The 20,981-nt window shown below is 48.1% G+C and overlaps 3 protein-coding genes across 11 annotated transcripts in view; 2 read left to right on the top strand and 1 right to left on the bottom strand.

Annotated features, from left to right (window-relative positions):
* Positions 1 to 5,135, top strand: part of PIGZ (phosphatidylinositol glycan anchor biosynthesis class Z) — a 113,068-nt gene extending 107,933 nt beyond the window's left edge. For 2 of the 4 annotated variants that reach the window (XM_083442172.1, XM_083442171.1), the window contains one exon: positions 135 to 5,135. In XM_083442172.1, the coding sequence (XP_083298298.1) occupies positions 135 to 1,741 (1,607 nt within the window). In that variant the 3' untranslated portion in view covers positions 1,742 to 5,135. The remainder of the gene's footprint in view (positions 1 to 134) is intronic. The other 2 variants (XM_083442170.1, XM_083442169.1) reach the window with 2 other exon arrangements.
* Positions 5,136 to 6,764: 1,629 nt separating this feature from the next.
* Positions 6,765 to 7,663, bottom strand: NCBP2AS2 (NCBP2 antisense 2 (head to head)). The gene has a single exon (XM_083443770.1). The coding sequence runs from the start codon at positions 7,660 to 7,662 to the stop codon at positions 7,144 to 7,146; it is 519 nt and encodes a 172-aa protein (XP_083299896.1). The 5' UTR covers position 7,663; the 3' UTR covers positions 6,765 to 7,143.
* Positions 7,664 to 13,767: 6,104 nt separating this feature from the next.
* Positions 13,768 to 17,782, top strand: LOC310677970 (trypsin-like). Of its 6 annotated transcripts, none has more exons than XM_083441217.1 (5): positions 13,768 to 13,952; positions 15,440 to 15,590; positions 15,821 to 16,074; positions 16,453 to 16,592; positions 17,605 to 17,782. In XM_083441217.1, exons 1-5 carry the CDS (start codon positions 13,910 to 13,912, stop codon positions 17,752 to 17,754), a joined length of 738 nt encoding a protein of 245 aa, XP_083297343.1. In that variant the 5' UTR covers positions 13,768 to 13,909; the 3' UTR covers positions 17,755 to 17,782. The 6 variants fall into 6 exon arrangements, with proteins under 6 accessions (XP_083297343.1, XP_083297339.1, XP_083297342.1 ...); XM_083441213.1 differs by having other exon boundaries at positions 16,417 to 16,592; positions 17,504 to 17,782; XM_083441216.1 differs by having other exon boundaries at positions 15,818 to 16,074.
* Positions 17,783 to 20,981: the final 3,199 nt, after the last annotated feature.

The raw sequence follows: 20,981 nt of genomic DNA, 5'->3' as shown, positions 1-20,981 counted from the left end.
TTTAGTGAGTCAAAGGCTTCAATTATTTTTAACTTTTCTAATCTTATGTTGCAAGTCACTGGGGTGGGGGGCAGGTTTCTAGCTGACAGGGCTCCAGCTGCTAACTGTGTTAACCTTTCCCCACTCCTCCTCAGGCAGCATATTGGACTTAAAGGTTTACCACCCCTGGGAATTCCTCCCCAAGTCTCCTTGCAGGACAGTAGTGTTTCCCTTGATCACATCTGGAGTTGCTTTCTGGGCCATCAAAGCCCTTCAGCACCTGGGCCTCTCGACCAGCTGCATCACCAGCTACACCCTCCTCGTCTCACCCCGCCTCCTCCTCACCATCTTCTCATTCATCCTTGACTACAGTGTTTACCAGCTGGCTCCTCTGTGGGGAGCGGATCCGTGGAACTCACTGGCTCTGCTTGCTGGCTCCTACGTCACACTTGTGTTTTACACGAGGACTTTTGCTAACACTGTGGAAGGACTTCTCTTTGCCTTGCTGCTTCTACTAGTGTCTTCAAAAGCAGCCAGCAAAACCTCGGCCTCAGCCTATCGGTGGCAGAATCCTCTAAATCACAGACTTATTGGGATGATCATAGTTGCTGGATTTTTTAACAGGCCAACGTTTCTGGCATTTGCTTTGGTGCCGTTGTTGCATTGGGTATGTGCAGGTGCTACATGCCAGCAAAGCGTTAGAAGAACAATACACCATGTTCTCTGTCTTGCCCCAAGTGCCGCCTTCACTGCTGTTTTCTTCATAGCTGCTGACACCTGGTATTTCACTTCTCCCCTGTCAGGAATTAGCCTGCATAGCTTTTATGAGGCCAGCCCACTGAGCATCCTTGCCAGGCTGCGCCAGAGTGTCGTTGTGACCCCCTTGAACTTCCTCACCTATAACCTCAACCCTGATAACCTTGCACAACACGGGACTCACCCACATCTTACACATTTTGCAGTTAACGGGGTCCTGCTTTTTGGGATCCTTCATGTAGAAGCTGTTAGCAATGGCATCAAGCTCCTGAAAGTGCACATCAGCCAATTTATGTGGTTGAAGGCCTTGAAGAGGAGCTCACATTCAGCTATCACATGCCCAGAAGGCAGACTGGCACTGCTGGCTTTCTATTTTATCCCTCTGGCACTTCTTTCTTTATTCAGCCATCAAGAACCTCGCTTCCTCATCCCTCTCATCTTGCCTCTGGTCCTTTTGGTCACGCAGCATACACAGGCCCAGCAGTGGAAATCCATCAACCTTGTGTTCAATCTCTTTGGTGCCCTTTTCTTTGGCTGCTTCCACCAGGGAGGCATAGTCCCTTGCCTCTTCCACTTGGAGCAGCTCACCCATTCCCCAGAGTCCCTGAGCCATCGCACACACTACACACTACTCTTTGCTCGGACCTACATGCCTCCCAGGTTTCTGCTTAATGTTAACAAGAGCAACACGCTGGTGGAGCTTGTCGACATGGCTGGGGCCGAGAAAGGCTTCCTTTGCCAGATCCTGGGATCCATAGTGAATGGTCCTGCCTGTGTCAATAGAGAACTGGGCAAGGAAATGACTTGCCAGGTGCTGGTTATCATCCCAGGCACCGTCAGAACCATAATAGAGCAATGTCCGTTACTGGTCAAGAAGGAGACAGTAATATTTCCACATCTGACGATGGAAGACCCACCACAAATGTCCTTTCTCCTTAGTGAAAAGTGGAGAAGCCAGTTAGGACTGCATATCCTGTATCTGGAGAGAAATAAAAAGAGCATCTAGCATCAAGGTGAGCTAAGCAAAGAAGCTAAAGAACATTTGGCGCACAAACATGCAGTCCACAACAACCCTAGTTATTCTCAACCCTATATAGAGCAGGTGCATTTTGTAGCTTCCATTTGCTGGCAGAAATCTCCCAATACACCTCACCCACCAAACACTGTGTCACAGTCCTGTGTTCCCCAAGCAACCCATTTCCTTTCTTCAACTTCCAAGTGCCCCAAATGCCATCCATCCCAGTTCCTGCTTCTCAGTTTCCAGCATCTTCTGTTCTGTTCCAGCCAAAAATCTAGCCATCTTGTCTCATAGCTGTGTGTCCCAGGGCCTCCGCCTGCCTCTGCCTTCTAGGGACCCCAGTGCGCCACTGACCACAGGCACTTTGGCTAGATGTGTGATTTTCTCTGAAATGCTACCAGGTCCATGTACAGGGCCAGCTAGAAAGACACATCTGTGGAGCTTCAATGCGTGAATGAGACATGGGTGTGGAGAGGAAAGGTCTGGATTAACTCTAGGCACCAGGGAACATTTTGGGACAAGCGGGATGGGCTTCACTTGAACCAGTGTGGAACCAGACTGCTGGCACTTAAAAGGTGGCAGAGCAATTTTTTGCAGGGAAAGCCAAAAGAAACTAAGGAGGATCTGGTTTGGAACATATCTCCTCCTCTCCTGTAATAAGGATGAAGGCGAGAAAAGATCCATGATGATTTAAATAGGGGAGGGGTAGAATGAGGCATTTAGAGTGCAGGGACACTGATAGCAATTCAGAGAGGCCAAAGCTCCTTGGGCTAAAATGCTCGCGCCCAAGACATTTGGAGGCAGGCGTGGAAATATGTGTTTATATGCTAATGTGAGAAACCTCCAAGCCAAGATGGGCCAGCTGACATGTTTACAGACAGCCTGGTGGAAACAGCCTGGTGTAATGGCAAGAACGAGCTAGACCTGGTGAATTGCTCTAGAATTGGCATCGAGACAAAAACTGCTACCAAGATGAGCAGCAGCATCCACCAACACACACTCTGTTTCTGGGCATGATTCAAGAAACTGATTTTGTTTGGGGCTTTAAAAGTCTGAGGTGTATCAGAGGATCTTGAAGGGCTGCCTACCCCTCTCGGAAGCTGCCAGTTCATTGATATCACCTTCAGAAACTCTGTTGCCACTTGAACCCGATACCTCTACCAGAGCCAATTGAGTGGGTGGCACCCGGGGACAAGGCCTTTCCTGGAGAGAAACCAGACTGTGGGACACTCTCGTCAGGAATATTTGCCTGTCACCTGTTCTTCTGACCTGAGTTTCATGAGCACCTCAATCTGTCATTATTGTTGTTTGCTTGTTTCTTTTGAAGAAATTGTTTTATAGTGTTGTTTATAAAAATGTGTTCTAAAATTGATTCTAAGCTGCCTTGAGAAAACTTTGTGCAAAGACCGGATAATAATTATAAACAATAATATAAATTAAGCTCAGTTTAAGAAAACTTTGACCAGGGCACTTGTGGCAACTGCCTTTGAAAGGTGCTCTTTGCATTTCGAAGCCAGAAAGAGGCCCTTGCAAAAAGTTTGCTTTATGCACCGCAGTTGCCACTGCCAAACTCCTCCTTTGTTAGTAAGGAACCAAAGGGCACATGATTGCATCAGTATTGATGGCATGGAACATTATCTGCTAGAAAATGAAAGTGTCCAAAATCAAGATACGCCTAAGACTGTACTGAGGTGGGGAGCTGCTATTTAGCACCCTCAAATCCTCCAGATGAAATGCCTTGGGTCAGTCTCTGCCACAGCAACCCTCGTGGCTTCCTTCTGGAGTGACACCGCCGCTCCCCCTGCCACAATGTGCAAACACTTCTGGCATCCTTTCTACCCATAACCCAGATGGCAATGTGAATTCTCCACTAGAAGACATAGAAATTGGCTGCCTCTACTGGCAGAAGCCACAAGAGCAGCAAATCCAGCCTCCAAGGAATGCATTGCCCACTGCTGTGCTGGCAGTGACAGCTGCAGAGTGCTTTAGATCTGCCCCCCCCCCCGGCAGCCACTGCCTTCTTCTCAGGTGTGGGGGAATTTCATGGTTTGCCTCAGGTGACAAAATGTATTGGGCCAGCCCTGGCAGTGGCTTTCCCTTGGTTTCTGGGCATAATTTTAAATGCTGGGTCTGACGATCGCAAAGATTTGAGCACTCTGGTGTAAGCCTCCCCTGGTCCTAAGCCCTTCATAAGTAAGCGGTCCTCTGAGGTTAGATTAGATACAAGTGGTTGTTCCCCTATTGTGGAATCTGTATTGGGAATTTTGATAGCTGTGTATATCTGTGTATTGCAAGGGGTTGGACTAGATAATCCTTGTGGGTCCTTTCCAAGCCTACGATTCTGTGATTCTGCTGTTATGATACTGTTGCCCGTTGTTGTGATTTAGGATAGTTTTGGTTTAATAATAATTTTAAATGCTGGTTTTTTAAAAAATGTAATTGCTTTTTTTTGTTTTGTAAACTACCCTGAAGGTGTTTTAGGACACGTGGTGGTAAAAACAAGCTCTACATACATTTACCATAGCCTTTGACACCTGCATTTTCAGAGCCCACCCTATTCCTGTGATTGTAACTGTCCTCAGTTTTGAGGTTTAGAGTGCTGTAGCCCACTGGTGAAGGATGGGTAATAAAATTAATAATAATAAATAATATCCTCACAAAGCATGCCCCTGGCTCTACTGCCTTTACCAACTGTGTAGCAGGCAGAAATTCAAGCCTTTTGCAGAATAGAAATACAATTATGGGGAAAGCTTCATCTATTCACGTTCTGTCTGTTTTATTACTTGTGTCACCACCAATTTATTTTTGGGTCCTCCACACCACCTGCAAGAAATCACATAATTTTGCATGACTCAAAGCATTTGCAATTATTATGCAAATCAGTGTCCTCTATTGCAAGTGGGTTAGAGGGCCCAATCTATCTAGTGTACTGGCCCCAGAAAAACCCTATTGGTGCCCCAGCAGTAGCCCATGTGGAGCTGTCCTCCTGACCATTGTTGCTGCAGCTTACCTGGATGGGCTGGCATGGGGAAGGGCAGTAGGGAGGCTGGACCTGTGAAAGTGTTTTACATTTCTTTTTGCTTTTAACTTGTTGCTATTTTATTGTTGGGTTTTGTGTGTTTATGTTGTAAAGCGCTGCGATACATTTTTATGATACACACACATATGTATATATATAATAAAATCAATGCCCCGAAGCCTGCCCCCAATTTGCTCCATTGGTGGCCCCCACAGGTTCATGCCAGTCCTATCCAGGTAGTAGGAGTGACACTGGTGTTCGGAGGGCAGCACTGCCCCCTCCAGGCTGCTGCTGCTGCTACATGCAAGGCTTCAGGAGGGAAGAAGTGGGGGAAAGAACGTATCCTTCCCTTCCTCAGAGCAATAGAGAGCCAGTGTGGTGTAGTGGTTACGAGCGATTGACTCGTAATCTGGGGAACCGGGTTCGTGGTTTTTAAAACTGAACTGTAATGATAAATATAAATAACATTAATAATAACAACCATAATAGGTGGAGGAATCACAGTTTATTGGTAGAGCACATGGTTTGTATGTTGTAAACAAAGAAACTTCCAGGATAAAATCTCCACCTTAGAGACCTGGTACAAAGTAGCTTTCTATTATGTTCAAAGTACTTCAGGTTGGAACTGGCAGTCAGCCCTCAACTGAAGCCTTTTAGGCTACATATATAGCCAAGCTTGTGAAGATTTCAAGAAGGTAAGGGTTTTTGTTGTTTTAAGAAAACTGCTTTTTCTTTTCCTTGTTCCAGGCTGGCTGGAGCAGCCCATAACAAAAGCATCCCTGGTGGCAATTGCAGCATTTTGTTTCAAGGCCCCCTATCCCACAGTTCTACTGCAAAACATGGTGACTTTGGCCTGATCATTAAGTCTGGATGGATGCACATACTGGGAGCTCCACTAGCTCTCATTCCATTTCCAGGCACAAGTCAAAGTCCTCCTGGTCTGTCTGCTCCTTCAATTATGCAGGGGAGGTTTTCCTCGCAGGGCTAAATAGGCAAAGGCAGTTCCAAACAGTACAACTTCCAAATCACAAGAAGAAAACAACCCATCTAGAAACAGGTTTGGCCTCTCCTGGATAGGTCCATAGCCTCAGAGCTGTTTCTGGATTTGGATGCCAAAGTGGCACCACACAGTTAGGGGGCTGGTGTGCCAACTGTGCCACAAACTGGGGAATGCAGAGCTGGCTATTACATTGGGACAGCAGATGCAGTTTGCACAAAATTTACAGCTTAAGATGCTGACAAAAACCAGGCATTGGGAGGGAACATGTTACTCCAGAGCAAAAGCAACTGCACTGACTTCCTCATTCTTTGAGCCCAATTCAAGATGCTGCATTTTACATTAAAGATCAGACTTTAGCAATGACCTACATTTCTTTTTTACGGGTGTTTTTAAACACAGCATTGCCACTGTCTTAACTGCTTTTATTTCTTGCTCTGCAATTCTGTTCAGTTTTGCAATTGTTTTATTGTATTTTATGTTTTTTAAGTTGTGAGCCATCTCAAACTTTTCTAAGGAAACACAACACTGTTGTGTGGAGCCGTCTTTGGGTTTGGTTCAGAAGCACCAGCTGATGGGAGAACGCAGCGACCGGACTGCAGTGGTGGCGGTGGGCATCTGGCCATTGTTCAAACAGCTGCACTGGCTGTCCATTTACTACTGAGTCAGGTTCAAGGTCCTTGCATTGCTTGACAAAGCCCCAAACAACTTGGGTCCAGGATACCCCATCATACCCCAGTTCAATCACAGAGGTCATCTGCAGAACCATCGTTGGTCATTCCCTGAGTTGGTGAGGCTCGTCTGACAAGGAGTCGCGCCTTTGGTGTCATTGGCCCAGTCCTGTGGAACTCCCTGCTACAGGAAGGCGAAGCGGCTGCTGGAACAGGAGCGGGACCAGAGGGCGGGGCCTGCTTCTGCCGCCAAGCAGAGCCGCAGGAGAATCTCGGGGGGACTCAACTGCTCCTGCCCCCCCCCCCAAGTTTTGCAATGGGCGGAGGCGGCTCCAGGTCCCCCTGCGGGGAGGCTGTCCGGGGAGGGAGCGGGGCGGGGGGTGCTGCGTCTCTGGAGGGCTCGGCCTGCGACTTCAGCTCAGCGCAGGGACCTCGCCAGCCTCAGTTTCCACAGCCGTAAAACGGGGTCGGGGCCAAGCCTCCATCCGGCCGCTGCCATGGCGACCGCCGCCTCCCTCCCCCGCGCGCAAGACAAACGCGGAGCGGGCGGGGCAAAGCGGGCCGCCCCCTTTATTCGCCGCTTGCTCCTCCAGGGGGCGCTGGCAGCCTCGCCCATTGGCCGGCAGGGGACGCGGCGGGCCCGAGTCCGCTATTGGCCGCCTCAGCGTCCGTCTTGGGCTCCGTCCTTCCTGAATGGCCTTCTTCAGGGATCCCGCCCCTTGTCCTTTCCGCGACCCTCATTGGACCAGCCGCTGGCCTTGGCCTCCTCCTTCAGCTCGCGCAGGAAAGTGTCGCGCAGGCGCAGTCCGCGCGTCAGGGCCGCGGCCGTGAGGCGCGCCGCCGCCCGGATAGGCCTCGCCTCCGCCAGCCGCTCCAGGAGCCGGTGGTCGTTCAGCAGGGCGAGCAGCAGCCGGCGCAGGACCATCCTCGCCGCGAAAGGCAGGCGGCCTCCGCCGACCGAAGACTCCAGGCGGGAGAAGGAGCCGCTTCGCGAGCGGCGAGTGGGCGGAGCAGGCGCCGGGCAGGTCACGTGCTGGCCTGGCGTCGGGATTGGCCGGGGGAGCTGAAGGCCGCGCGTGCGCCCTGACTGGCGTGACTTGGTCCGCCTGACCATAGAGTAGCGGGTCCTGTGGGCGGGAGTGAACGCAGCTTCCGGGCCTTTGGCTAAAGGGCAGCTAGAAGTCAAGACGAACCTAGAGAGCATCTTAAAAAGCAGAGACATCACCTTGCCACCGTATAGTAAAAGCTCTGGTTTTTAGTTAGGAGAACTAAAATCTCCTTGTCATGGAAATGCAGTTTCTCCTAGGTAGGATTTTAGTTGTCTGAAATATACTGTCAAGACCAGAGATAAGCAGTAAGGCACCTAAGAGGTATCACTTTATTGATTGAATTAATTCTACAGGAGCAGGTCAGTACCGGTAACTCCAGGTCAAAACCCAAAGGCCCCAGGCCTCGAACATATGCATTGCCAACCCTTTTATACAATTTTGTAACTTGTAAAAATTACCAAATGTGTCAAAGCAATGAAACTAATGCGTGCACATCAGTTTTATCTCTGTTAATAGCAATATCCTTTATTGCTGTTTATATCTCTTTATCTTATTGATACATTAGCCTCTGCCATGTCTTTACCCTCTGAAGGTTGTGGATTCTCCTTCATTGGAGGTCTTTAAGCAGAGGTTGGATGGCCATCTGTCATGGAGATTCATTTAGTTGAGATTCCTGCATTCTTCTAATTTTGAAGAAAAATGTAGCCAATCCACCTCACATTTTTTAAATGGAATGGTTCAGCTCAACCAGCAATTTTTTAAGGAAACTTGTGGAGTATTTATTGTAAATCGAGCCTTTCACTGCAACATGTCTACTCAGAAGTAAGCCCCACTGAACTCAATAGAGCTTACTCCCAGGTCATTGCGTAAAGGCTTGCAGTATTTTACCAGAATCCTAAGCATTTTTGACCCTGGTGAAATAAAGCCTAGTTTTGCCCCTGCAAGCAGCATATTGATACAAATGAAGAATATCATTGCAGACCTCCTGCAAACTTGCCCCCTCCCAGGCCTTGCAGAGAGGAAGAGAGGGAGGAACCTTGGCTCCCTGACTTAGTTCTCTCCTACATGGGAAGGGCAAGAGATCCATGCATCCTCCCCCTGCAGCCCTGGGACTCCCCTTCTCCCCAGTACACCTCTGGCAGAATGATAGAATCATAGAATTGTAAAGTTGCAAGGGACCCATGACAGATGACCAATGTTTAAAAACCTTCAATGAAAGAGAGTCCACATTCTCCTGAGGGAGAGTGTTCCACTGTCAAATAGCTCTTGCTATCAGAAAGTTATTCCTGAATAAAGAGAAGATTCATCAGGTACTTGCAGAGGGGAGAGACAAAAGCCACCCCTTCCCCTTTCAGGAAGAGATTTGGGAGTGTGAAGAGAATGATGGGAAAGAGGGAATGGATGGGGCAGTTGTTTAATTTTTAACTGTTTAAATGTCACTCTTGGAGTTGGGACCCAAAGGCCCTCCTGTTGGGGAAAGAAATAATGGAGAAAAGCTACTTTCTCTTGTGACTTCTGTGCATGAGGAAATCCTGAGAGAGGCATAGGAGGCGGTGCACTTGCATCCTCTGAGGATGCCAAAGCTGGGGGCTTCTGATTTCAATGAACTGCTTGTGGCCTTCAACCAAAGGCTTGTGAGCCCCTTGCTGGGCTCCTGTCCTGAGCTGCTATAGACCCTTTCCCAAGCTCTCCACCATGGTCTGCTACTCTGTGTGCAAAAACTGCAGGGTTTGGTCCCGGTTACAGAAGTGTTGTAGCACCCTGCTTGTGGTTAACGCTTAGCTGGAATGAAATATTCAACGCAGCAATAGAGAAATTAAAATAATAATTTATTTGTCAGACAAATAAATGATAGGCACAGTGGTATATGGTTACCAAAGCTCTGCACACTCCAGCCCTGATGGCCAGCACTTATATTTGGGGTAGAAGTGGAAGGATCATTAGGCGCAAGTGATCATGCTCTTCTGAAGTTTACTATACAGCGGAAAGGAGCAGCCAAGCATACTAGGACTCAATTTCTTGACTTTAAGAAAGCTGACTTCATAAAACTTAGGGAAGTGCTGGGTGAGATCCCATGGACAGTAATACTAAAAGGAAAGGGAGTATAGCATCTAGATCAAGGGAAGTTATAGTGCCACTGTATTCTGCTCTGGTCAGACCTCACCTGGAGTACTGTGTCCAGTTCTGGGCACCACAGTTCAAGAAGGACACTGACAAACTGGAACGTGTCCAGAGGAGGGCAACCAAAATGGTCAAAGGCCTGGAAATGATGCCTTATGAGGAACGGCTAAGGGAGCTGGGCATGTTTAGCCTGGAGAAGAGGAGGTTAAGGGGTGATATGATATCAAATATATAAAAGGATGTCACATAGAGGAGGGAGAAAGGTTGTTTTCTGCTGCTCCAGAGAAGCGGACACGGAGCAATGGATCCAAACTACAAGAAAGAAGATTCCACCTAAACATTAGGAAGAACTTCCTGACAGTAAGAGCTGTTTGACAGTGGAATTTGCTGCCAAGGAGTGTGGTGGAGTCTCCTTCTTTGGAGGTCTTTAAGCAGAGGCTTGACAACCACATGTCAGGAGTGCTCTGATGGTGTTTCCTGCTTGGCAGGGGGTTGGACTCGATGGCCCTTGTGGTCTCTTCCAACTCTATGATTCTATGATTCTATGATTCTATGACTTTATCACTACCCTAAGGAGTTGGCTTCTGCCAACCTAGCAGTTCGAAAGCACGTCAAAGTTCAAGTAGATAAATAGGTGCCGCTCCGGCAGGAAGGTAAACGGCGTTTCCGTGTGCTGCTCTGGTTCGCCAGAAGCGGCTTAGTCATGCTGGCCACATGACCTGGAAGCTGTACGCCGGCTCCCTTGGCCAATAAAGTGAGATTAGTGCCGCAACCCCAGAGTCGGTCACAACTGCACCTAATGGTCAGGGGTCCCTTTACCTTTACGTAAGGAGCCTCAAAATGGCGTACAATCTCCTTTCCCTCCCCCCCCCCACAGCAAATTTTCTGTGAGGTGAGTGAGGCTGAGAGACTTCAAAGAAGTGTGACTAGCCCAAGGTCACCCAGCAGCTGCATGTGGAGGAGCGGAGACGCGAACCCAGTTCACCAGATTACTAGTCCACCACTCTTAACCACTACACCACACTGGCTCTCAGTCTTTTATATGGAAGATGCCTGATGCATATGGGGGCCTGGAAAACCTTGCCTGTAGCATTCCCAAATGTCAGCTTAATAACTGAGAGAGGAAAGTCCCTGAAACATACCAGAACTGCTTTGTTATCTTTCCACAAAATAAATACATCTATATATCACCTGTTGGTTGGACGCCACCCACAATCTCCGCTGAGGTTTGGCAAGAGTCCAGGGGAGTCCCAGGCACTTACCCAGGGTCTGTGTTCCCTTGAGAATGAAGGCATGGAGGAGGCTGTTGTAGCTTTAAGAAATATGATATATTGACATATCTACACCTGAATTTGGATGGAAGGAGTCCAGATCTAACAACATGGTCATCCAAGAGGGGTTTGTTCCCCACAGCAGTGCAGCAGTGGAGTCCAAGGCATCTCTCCCAGCCTCTCTTCAGCCATCCTGCCAAAATGGTTTTCTCCTTTGTTCTCAGCCCCCAACTCTACATATGACATCATGCTCTGCTACCCCAGTAGCCTTCCAAATCTCCTGTCTCTGTTTGTACATCTGGGCAGGGGGGAAGTGTTATGTACTGAAGTTCTCACCCTGGGCCAGCAGGGGGATACTGTAGATAGTTATGCAAATGAAGGATCGAAAGTGACATTTAGTGATTGGATAGTTTTGTATACAAATGAAGGATGGAAAAGTGACGTTCCGTGATTGGATAGTTTTAGAACGTTGCAACAGTTATAATTGTTCTGTAGCTCTATATAAGCAGGCTGACTGAGCTCCTCAGTTCAGTTCTGTTCCAGCTTACAAAATAAAGAGCTGCTTTGGAGAAATCGCTGTGTCGTCTGCTATGTCAACCCACAACTTTAAAAAAAAAAAAAAAAATTATTAACAGGCCAATCACATCACATTATTCAAATCACATTAGTTCCAAATTATACAGTCAAATTTTAAATTTTGTTGAGGGTACCCATACATCAAGCTCCGCACGAGTCCAAAATTCCGGAGAACTCCAGGCATCACTTATTTTACTGCTTTAATTAGACAGTTCCATCCAGTTCGATCCGGATAGTCCTTTATTACTTTCTTTCTCTTCTTGTTGTTATCATATATTCCTTTCTTTGCGATCTCTGATGATTTTCACAAACAGGTTGAAAAACTGGCATTTCTGTGTGGGTTTGTGCTCTTCAAAGACCATATAGTTCAGGGACAGCCTCTGTTCAACGCTTCCATAAACAAAGTTAATCTTCAGTGTGTCCTTTATTTTTTCTCAGGCTAGCCCAATAAATAAAATAAATCCGGGGGCTCTGTCAGGTCGGACTTGCATTCCAACATTCCTTCTCTTTCGAACGATCCTGATTCTCTTCCCCCTGTTCTTCTTTCTCCGGCAAGCCTGTCTTGGCGAGACGCCATTTTTTAACTGCGTCATAAAAATTTTCCTCTTTCTCACCATTCAAATCTTCCCTCCTATTGTAATCCATCCCACACAGTTCTTAAAATCCTGCTTATGATTATTAAAACACAACAATCTTATTTCTTTCTGGGGTGGAGGGTTATTAATATCACATCATGCAAAGAAAAAAAGAGTTTTTTCCTCCACCCCCCCCCCTTCGTTCCAAACAAACATTCTCCTAGTGGTGATTCATCAAAAGATTTACTTATCCATCCGTCACTCCCGGTCACAGAGATCCATTAATCAGCAGTCTTATCGTCGAGCTTTACTTGATATATGTGCTTCAGCTTCCTTTCCAATCGTATGTTTCCAATTATAATTCCGAGCTGAAGCAACCAGCACGCGCTAATTGGAATCGGCGTCAGGAAGATCTGACTTCACCGAGGGCTCGTGCCAAGTGTTCAGCACCCCCATCTCTCGGATCAGGGGGTGCATTGTGAACACCGCTGGCAAGACAGTGCCCCCCCACTGTCCGGGGGGGGGGCGGGAAGGCTGCATACTTCCCATAGCAGCCCCTTAATTACCTCGTGTGGGTCAGAGAGATGTTATTGTCGGCCATCTTCCAACGCGCCACCTGGTGGCCCCCGTCAACCCACAACTTAACAGGAAGGACAGTTCTCTTGCATTACCAATGGCCCTCAGTGACCCTGCATTGCTTCTTAGTAGCCCTAGCATAGCCAGGTTGTTTTCCATAAGCTTGCCCATAATTCGTCTGCCGTTTGTATTTTCCCTTCATATTCCAAATCAATGCTTTAGTTGAGATTCCTGCATTGCAAGGGCAAGGACAATGACCCTATGAATCAAAACCCTATCATTGATTCTATGATTCTATTCTATGATTTATTATTTTCTTGGGGTTGGGGGGGGGTTTCCCCTCTCAAATTCATAGAATACCTATATTGCCGCTAGAATAAGTTGTTCAAGCACATGTCAGCAGGATTGCTGCTCTGGAGGGACAGGCTCATCTTGGACTTCCTTGAGTGGGAATTGACCTCCTGAGGGTGACATGAACATGTTCCACATCAACAACACCTGGAAGAGCTACCCAAAGGTAGATGTTAGTCTATGTCCCACCGTCTCCGCCCTGGCCCACCACCTAATGATACCAGCTGCTGCAGCATCTAGCTAGGCTGGCTAAGCAATGGACATTATGTTTATTTCAATGAACTGAATAGAGTGAAAGATTATGAGTCATGGGGGCATGGAGAGTGTGTGTATTAACAGCGCTTGGTTTATTTTTTTAGTTGCTAATACTGTTTTATAGATTATAAATGCTTTGTTAATCATATAATATGACTTTTGCTGTAATTGCAATGTTTAGCATATTTTTGTTGCCGCTTTGTTTATACACTGGTACCTCGGGTTACAAACACTTTGGGTTACAAACTCCGCTAACCCGGAAGTAGTACCTTGGGTTGAGAACTTTGCCCCAGAATGAGAACTGAAATTGCGTGCCAGCGGCTGGCAGCAGCGGGAGGCCTCATTAGCGAAAGTGCGCCTCAGGTACCACTGTAGTATTTTCTAGGCTGTAATTGTTTTTACTGATGATTTGTCAGGCTGAAAGAGCTGCTCAATGCCCCCATGCTGGGTCTGAATAGAAAATGCTCTGAAAACCTGGGGAACCTGCAGCCCAGACCTCCTACAAACCCAAAGGAGCAGCAATCTTATCTCCTTCAGAAATGTTACTAAAAATAGCCTAACTGCATGGACAAAAGTCAATGTGAAAGCTGTGCAAACATTCTTTCTTATCTTCTCTCCATTCTGGGAGATTAGACAACTTCCAGGTGCACACAGGACTCCGCATTCTCAGTGAGGCCAGCTTGAGAGAAGAGAACATGCTGTGGCTGGGTTGCAGTTTACTGCTGGCGGCTCTTGCAGGTACAATCCCCCCCCCCCAAAAAAAAAAATCTGGACAATTTATCTGCCCAAGAATAGTCACGAAATGTTGGGTGAGGATGAACAAAACTGCAGTACAGAAGCTGGAATGCAAATCCACGGCCATAAATCCAGAAGAGGGCTAAGATTTCAGTGTGCAAGTAGAGGTGTCCTGGCAACAGAGGAGGGGAAGGAGAACCAGGCAGTTAAGCCAGGAAACAGAAATGCAGGAGGGCTATCTCCATTGTCAGTCATACTCAGATTTAACCCACTGATATTAATGGACATGCCTAACTTAAGTCCACTGATTTCAGTGGGACTACTCTGAGTATTACTTAGTTGGATACAACCCAAAAACCCATTCTCTACACTGACCATTCAGACTATTCACCCAGTCTCACTTTATTAAAAAAGCTCAATGGTGTTAGACTTACCATAGCAGCATTTGGTCAATATGTGCTGTCCATCACTGAATTTGTTCTGTAACAGTGTGTGAAACTGACATATCCCTAAGCAACTTGGTCCCAAGGTACCTTGAGACCCCAAAGTACTTACTTTCCAACGTGACCACCAAGATCTGTTGATGGGGCACTTCTGCTGGACTTCTCGCCCCAATAAACCCTGAGGTTTAGCTGGACATCATTAGGGATTGAGCCTTTGGTGTGGCAGCCACTGCCCTGTGGAACTCCCTGCCACCAAGAGCCATCCCTCCCTTCAGACATCTTTTGAAAACTTTAATGTTTAGAGAAGCCTTTGTAACATGAATCTTATTTCATAGTATTGTAGAGTTGGAAGGGACCCCTAGGGTCATCTAATTCAATCCCCTGCAATGCAGGAATCTCAACTCTGTTAACTAATTAGTATTTATTGGCATTTTAATGATGTTTTCATGCTGATTTTATTCTCATATATAATAATACACTTATACAGTACATATATATGTGCAGGTTGTAGGAAAATAAATTAACAGCTCATATCAGAATAATCAAAAGCAGTCAATTATTTGGGCTGATTTTACAAAGAGGAAATGTCACTATTACATGGGGCAAACCAGCAGTGTACTATATAGTTACTTGTTATAGTTACTGTTTTGGAATAGTCTACAATAATACATTATGATCTTTCCTGTGGTTTAAAACTGTGGCTTTTATTTTAGCAGTATGAGTGATGGTATGTAGAACTCTGGCAGAAATTAATCAGGAACAGTTGCCAGCCACACTTACTTGCAATATGAGACCAATAATTCTAAGGATTCCTATGCAGGGAGATGGAGGTGGAAAGCAGGATATGGTGGCAAAAAGTTGAGCCTTTGTTTACTAGCAGGAAGAGATTGCATGCAGTGCCCTCATCTAGCCACCGTAGTCTGGCTGACAGATGTCATGGGATAGGCTGGGTACCATTTCCTGAGTTCACGAGGCCACATTGCATTTTAGCATGTTCCTAACCATTGAAAAAGTCTTGATTTTTTCCTCTACCAATTATATATTGAGCTGTTGCAGCTGCTGAGAAGTTGGTTGGTAGTGCCAAGTGCCAACAAGATTCTGTGCCATGGGAAGTCTCCCTCCAGTCAGTGCACCATGTCTGCAGTGGGGCCCTCATCAGCCAAGAATGGGTGTTGTCCTCAGCTCAGTGCAGCAGGAGGTGGGTATAAGCCTGCTTCACCCTTTGCACACAATCTGTCTCCCACAGGGAATAAAGTCCATTCTCTGCTGTTGGCTGCTCTGTTCTCATTTGAAATAGGAGGGCAACTTGTGCATTTGACAGCCTGCCTACAAGAATCCTTGAGGGTGAGCAAGGAATCTTTCAACCCAGGCTGAGGCAGAAAAACTCTAGGGAGAACACTATTGACCCACCTGCTCTTCTTCCAGCAGCCCAGACCACATGGAGGTCTGGCTTGGCCTACAAGTCCCTGAGACTCCTCCTAAGGAGAAGCAACAGGTCATTGCTGCTGCCAAGTTGGTCCCTCATAAGCAGTTCAACAACTACACACTGGACTATGACATCATGCTCATCAAGCTTGCACAACCAGCTGTCCTGGGTGAGCTAGTGCAGCCCATCAGTTTGCCCAGCCAATGTGCCATAGCTGAGACCCGGTGCCTGGCTTCAGAATGGATCAGCAGCAACTGTGAGTACAGAGAGGGTGGTGCTGAGAGACTAACCAGGACCAGCAACAACTGTGACAGACTGGAGCAGGGGGCTGCTGGAAGATGCCCCTCTTCGTGGCCTTGAGGGATTATGGTGGGGAAACGCAAGGGGGCACTGAAGTTCCTTAGTGATGCATGGGATAAATGACACCATGCAAAAAAGGGAAGGGTTGATGAACGGCAAATGGTGGGAGGGAGGCACCAATAATTCATTGTACTATGATAGATTCATGGCAGGTGGCAGTGCCCCCTTGAAGCAGAAAGAGCTCAAGGAGAGAGGGGTGAGGCCTGAGCATAAGAGTCTCCCTCCTGCCTTGCCCCAGGCAGCGGCTCAGGATCAACATATTTTGGGCTTACAGCTGATGGAACAGACAACCTTCTGCAGTGCTCCTACCTTCCAGTCACATCTGATGCCACGTGCAACAATGTCTACCCAGGACGGTTCACTGACAGGATGCTTTGTGCTGGACAGCTGGACAGCAGCCAAGATGCCTGCAAGGTGAGGCATCACGGGGAAGTCCAGTGATGGGGGGGGGGGGAGCAGACTAGCAGAGGCATACCTTGACTCCCTTCTGATCTTGGCCAGAAGCTGTATCAGTACATCTGAAGCTGGGAGAGACCTTGGACCAGAAACTCTAAAGGTTTGCTTTTTGTCACCTTTCATGCTCTGCCTGTGATTTCCTCCATGACCATCAGGACTGCTCTTCTTCCTCTCTCCCTCCCTCTCTTCCTGCAACTCTCACCTGCTGTCTCTATTTCTTCTATCCAAGCGCCACTTGGCGCTCCACTCACAGTTCCAATAGCACCACTGGCCAACCTGGGAGATGGTCCTGCAGGGCTGATGAGATGGGTGCCTAGAGGAGCCTGCATGCCTTGCCTGGCCTCCCAGATGGGCATGTGTGCTCCTAGCCACTCCAAGCCATGGGTGAGAGGTGTGGTTTTGGTGGCCCCCTGCGCCTACACTTTTGGGTGGGAGGTAAGGTCATATAGGTGTCCCTGATTTTGAGTTCAGTAACATGGTCTAATTATGTGCATCCATACACACCATAGATGAATGCTTCCCTTCAGACTAGAGCTGTCTCCAACCAATTCACTCACAAGCACAAGCATGCTCCGTAGGCAGGCTAGTAGCTACTGGCCAGACATTAACCAGAACTAAACAACAAAGCATAATATATTTGAAAAGTACAATAAAAAGGCACGTGCCAAATCCTCCCCATATCAAAGTTAAATAGCATTTATGTCATTCCCGCATTCTTGAGAGGGGCAGAGGGGCTGTAAGCGCAAGCGTACACCCACCCCAACAGGGGAAGGGAAATTCTCCAGCTGCAAGAGCCAACTTCTTGGGACCACTCAGGAGGTACTTGTGGCTGGGGAAAGCCTCACACAGCTCCCTCTCTACTGCTGCAGGCAGTGCTCCAGGGCCTGAGAGTTCAAATAACGACAGTGAGAAATTGCCATGATTTGATCCTGTCCCCTGGAGAGTCCCAAAGCTGTTGTCTATGTCTTAGGGAGATGTGGGCAGCCCCCTGGTGTGTGAAGAAGCCCTCCAAGGACTGCTGTCCTGGAAGAAAAGCTGCAGTGAAGAGAACCGGCTGGGGCTGTACACCAAGGTCTGCATCTTTGAAGACTGGATCCACTACACAATTGCCAACAACTGAAGAGCAATAAAGCCAGATTGAGCTCTGACCTGGTATCTTGCTGCGGTGGGTGTGTGCCACCCTGGGCGTCACCACTGAGGAGGGTGACAAAATGCTGGGCGGCACTCACCATGGGGCCTGCAGCATGCCCAAGCCACCAGTGGTCAGGACCTCATTAGCAGGACCAGTGGTCAGGGATGATGGGCCTTGTATTCCCACAACATTGGGTGACCCAAGGTGGAGAAAGGCTGCTCTGCACTGACTGGCAACCACTCTCTATCTCACACGAGGAGGGATACCTGGGTGCATTGGGTTCGCTGATGCATTTGGTGCAGACGTTTCCCCTGCGCAAGTTGCTCTCTCTGTGGTCTTTGTGGTCTTTAAGAACAGGCGAAAAAGTCCACAGCCAGTCCTTTGGCAAACACATACGGCAGAAGTGAAACCAATTGAATCATCTGAAGCAAACTTAACAGTAATATAAGGCTATGGCTATATGCACACTAACTTGAAATGAATTTTGTAAAGATCAGTGTGACATTTTGGAACCTGGGTGAAACTATCCTGAAATGGGCAAGTCAGCATAGAGGTCTCTCTTTTTTTTTGGTCTTTTCTCTTTACATGGAATGGCTGCAGGTCTGTCCTGCACATTTTTCTGGAAGCAAGTCCCAAATTTATGGGTTCAGGGAAAGGCCCAAAGAAAAAATCTATGCCAATCCAGGCTATTTGCCGCAGAAAGGCCTTCATTTGGCACCAACACCCAAGCTAAACACTCTGTCAGTTTGCCTCAGATTCTAGAGAATTGTAGGCTTCAGAGATCCCCAAGGGTCATCCAGCCCACCCCCTGCAATGCAGGAAGTACACTTTGATTGCAGCTGACACTCACTCACTGTTGCTCATGAGCACCAGAAGCAGGTGTTGTCCCCTTCCAACGAAAACCCAATCTGTTTTTGGAGATTTGCACACACCTCCTCAGGTTGGGCAGGTGGCCATGTTTCCATTTCACTATTTCATGAAAAGTATGTGTTGCTTGATTGTAGAACAAAAACGCTCAAAGCAGTTTACAAAACCAGCAAAAGCACAGGCAAGCGCAGCAAAATCCTTGGCAGTGAGCATGGGGGGGGGGCAGGGGGCAATGTGGGATTTTCACTTGAGTAAATGCAGGACAGGATGCCAGTATGGCTGAGAAGCATAGCTCTTGCAGGGGGGCCTTCATGGACAGATGCAACCTAGCAGGGAATGGGCTAGGCTGGGGAGGGGGTGAGCGAAGACCAGAAGCTTAACGCTGTGATGCAGCAGCAGAAGCAGCAGCAAAAAAGGCGAATGCTCTTCTCGGCTGCCTCCACAGAAGTCTAGTGTGCAGATCCAGGGCCCAAATCCTGAAGAGTCAGTGTTCAAGTTCAGAGGCAAGAGCATTTATGTTGCAGGCAAATCCTCACTGGTATCTGCAAGGAGGGCTGGGAGAGACCCCCACCATGCCACCTGAAGCCCTGGAGAGCAGCAGCCAGTCAGTGTGGCATAGTGGTAAGAGCAGTGTTTCTCAAACTTGGGTCCAGACAACAGCTGGGAAGAAACAGTGGATCAGAATGTCAGTCTAGGGCCCGGGAGGCCGGGGTTCAAATTCCCATCTGGCCATGAAGCTCACTGGGTGACCTCGGGCCTGTCACTCACTCTCAGCCTGACCTCCCTCGCAGGGCTTTTGTGAAGACAGAATGAGCAGGAGTGGCAGAGCCTAGGAAAAGGGACGGTCTTTAGCCTGGGGGCTGATGCCGTAGCTGGTGAAGGCATACTGGCAATGCAGCAGCCCCAGGTGGGTGATCAGGAGCCGGCAGTAAGCGGTGAAGGTTGAGGTGAGGAAATGCCAGTAGAAAGCTCGGTCCAGAAACCAGATCTCAGAATGCAGGGTGACAACTGGAAGAGAGAAGAGAGACCGCAGGATGAGAAGAACAGACCACCCCACCTTTCAAAGGGGTCTAGGGATGACGAACTGGGCCTCGGTGCTTTCTACAAAGGATAAAGGCGTTTCCAAGGGAAATTCATCCTCTGAGGCCCTTCTTCGGGTGCCTCCTCCCCGAGAGGAGGGTGGCTACACAAGAACAGGCCTTTTCTGCAGTGGCTCCCTGTTTGTGGAAGGCTCTCTCCAGGGAGGTTCGTCTGGCACCTTCGCGACCTATCTGTAGGCGTCAGGCGAAAATGTTCCTCTTCAACCCAGCCTTTGGCTGATTGACATCTGACAGCTTTCTAAATGTGTTGTGTGGGGAGATGCCTGTTTTTCTTCTTTTTATTATGCATTTTGTGTTTTTTATATTGCAGTTTTAGGTGGTAAACCGCCCTGAGATTTGTGGATGAAGATAATAATAATAATAATAATGGGGAAAGATGAAAGCCAGGCATAGCTTGCTTCAGGAAGACTTCATCACAGGCCATAACAGAGAACAGCCTTTGTCAACCTGGTGCCCTCCAGATGTTTTGGACTATCCGTCCAAAGCCCATCAGTCTCAACCAGCACAACTGTATGGTGCGAGGAACAGTAGTCCCGCCCTATTCCGTGACAGGGACTCAGAGAAATAAGAGGGGCTGAAGAGCTATAGGGAGTGGGGAATGGGGCAATCCGTCGTCCAGGAATGGCCCTACTGCAGCTAGCGAACCAGACAAAGCTGGTAAAAGGCACTGCTAGCTCCCTGACACTTTCCATTAGCTCTTGCTAACATTGGATGAATTTGCAAGTCACAAGAAATAGTTGATGCAAATGAGCCGCAGTTTCTCTCTGGCGCGCATTCTTCCCCCACCACCTTTCCTCCCCCGATTTTTCCTTTTGGTTTTCCCTTGGCAACGCTTTCCTGTTTTGTGGGGGCAGTGGGGCCTCTTGCAGTAGGACCCCCTCCTAAAGTGGCTCTCTGCTATCAGCCTAGCTTCCTTCCGGGCTTGGGACTCTCCGCAGCCAGTTATTTCCTCCCAGCCTAACCTGCCTGCAGGGTCGTTGTGATGACAAAATGTGGGAGAAGTTAATGACGTGCCCCATCTTGGGCTCCTCAGAGCAAAGGTGGGATATCAATGTAATGAACAAAAATGCTCCAGGGCTACTTTTTTATTGCATTTTTATCCCACCTTTTCCTCCAAGGAGCCCAAGGTGGTTCTCTCCCTCCTCATTCAATCCCCACAACAGCCCTGTGAGGTAGACCAGGCTGACAGGCACTGACTGACCCCTCACCCCATGGCCGTGGGGATTCAAACTCTGGTCTCCCAAGGGC

The sequence above is a fragment of the Podarcis tiliguerta genome (assembly GCF_965153285.1).
Source record: "Podarcis tiliguerta genome assembly, chromosome: 5".
In the NCBI taxonomy this organism is placed as follows: Eukaryota; Metazoa; Chordata; class Lepidosauria; order Squamata; family Lacertidae; genus Podarcis; species Podarcis tiliguerta.
The sequence above is the reverse complement of the archived record's forward strand: the minus strand, read 5'-3'. Positions and strand labels throughout refer to the sequence as shown.

Bases quoted from the DNA above. Each gene is read 5' to 3' on its own strand.
- NCBP2AS2 (XM_083443770.1), bottom strand. From the start codon at position 7,662: ATGTCTCTGCTTTTTAAGATGCTCTCTAGGTTCGTCTTGACTTCTAGC.
- LOC310677970 (XM_083441212.1), top strand. From the start codon at position 13,910: ATGCTGTGGCTGGGTTGCAGTTTACTGCTGGCGGCTCTTGCAG. The intron at 13,953-15,439 runs GTACAATCCCCC...TTATATATTGAG, and splicing joins ACTGCTGGCGGCTCTTGCAG to CTGTTGCAGCTGCTGAGAAG. The intron at 16,593-17,503 runs GTGAGGCATCAC...CTACTGCTGCAG, and splicing joins GCAGCCAAGATGCCTGCAAG to GCAGTGCTCCAGGGCCTGAG.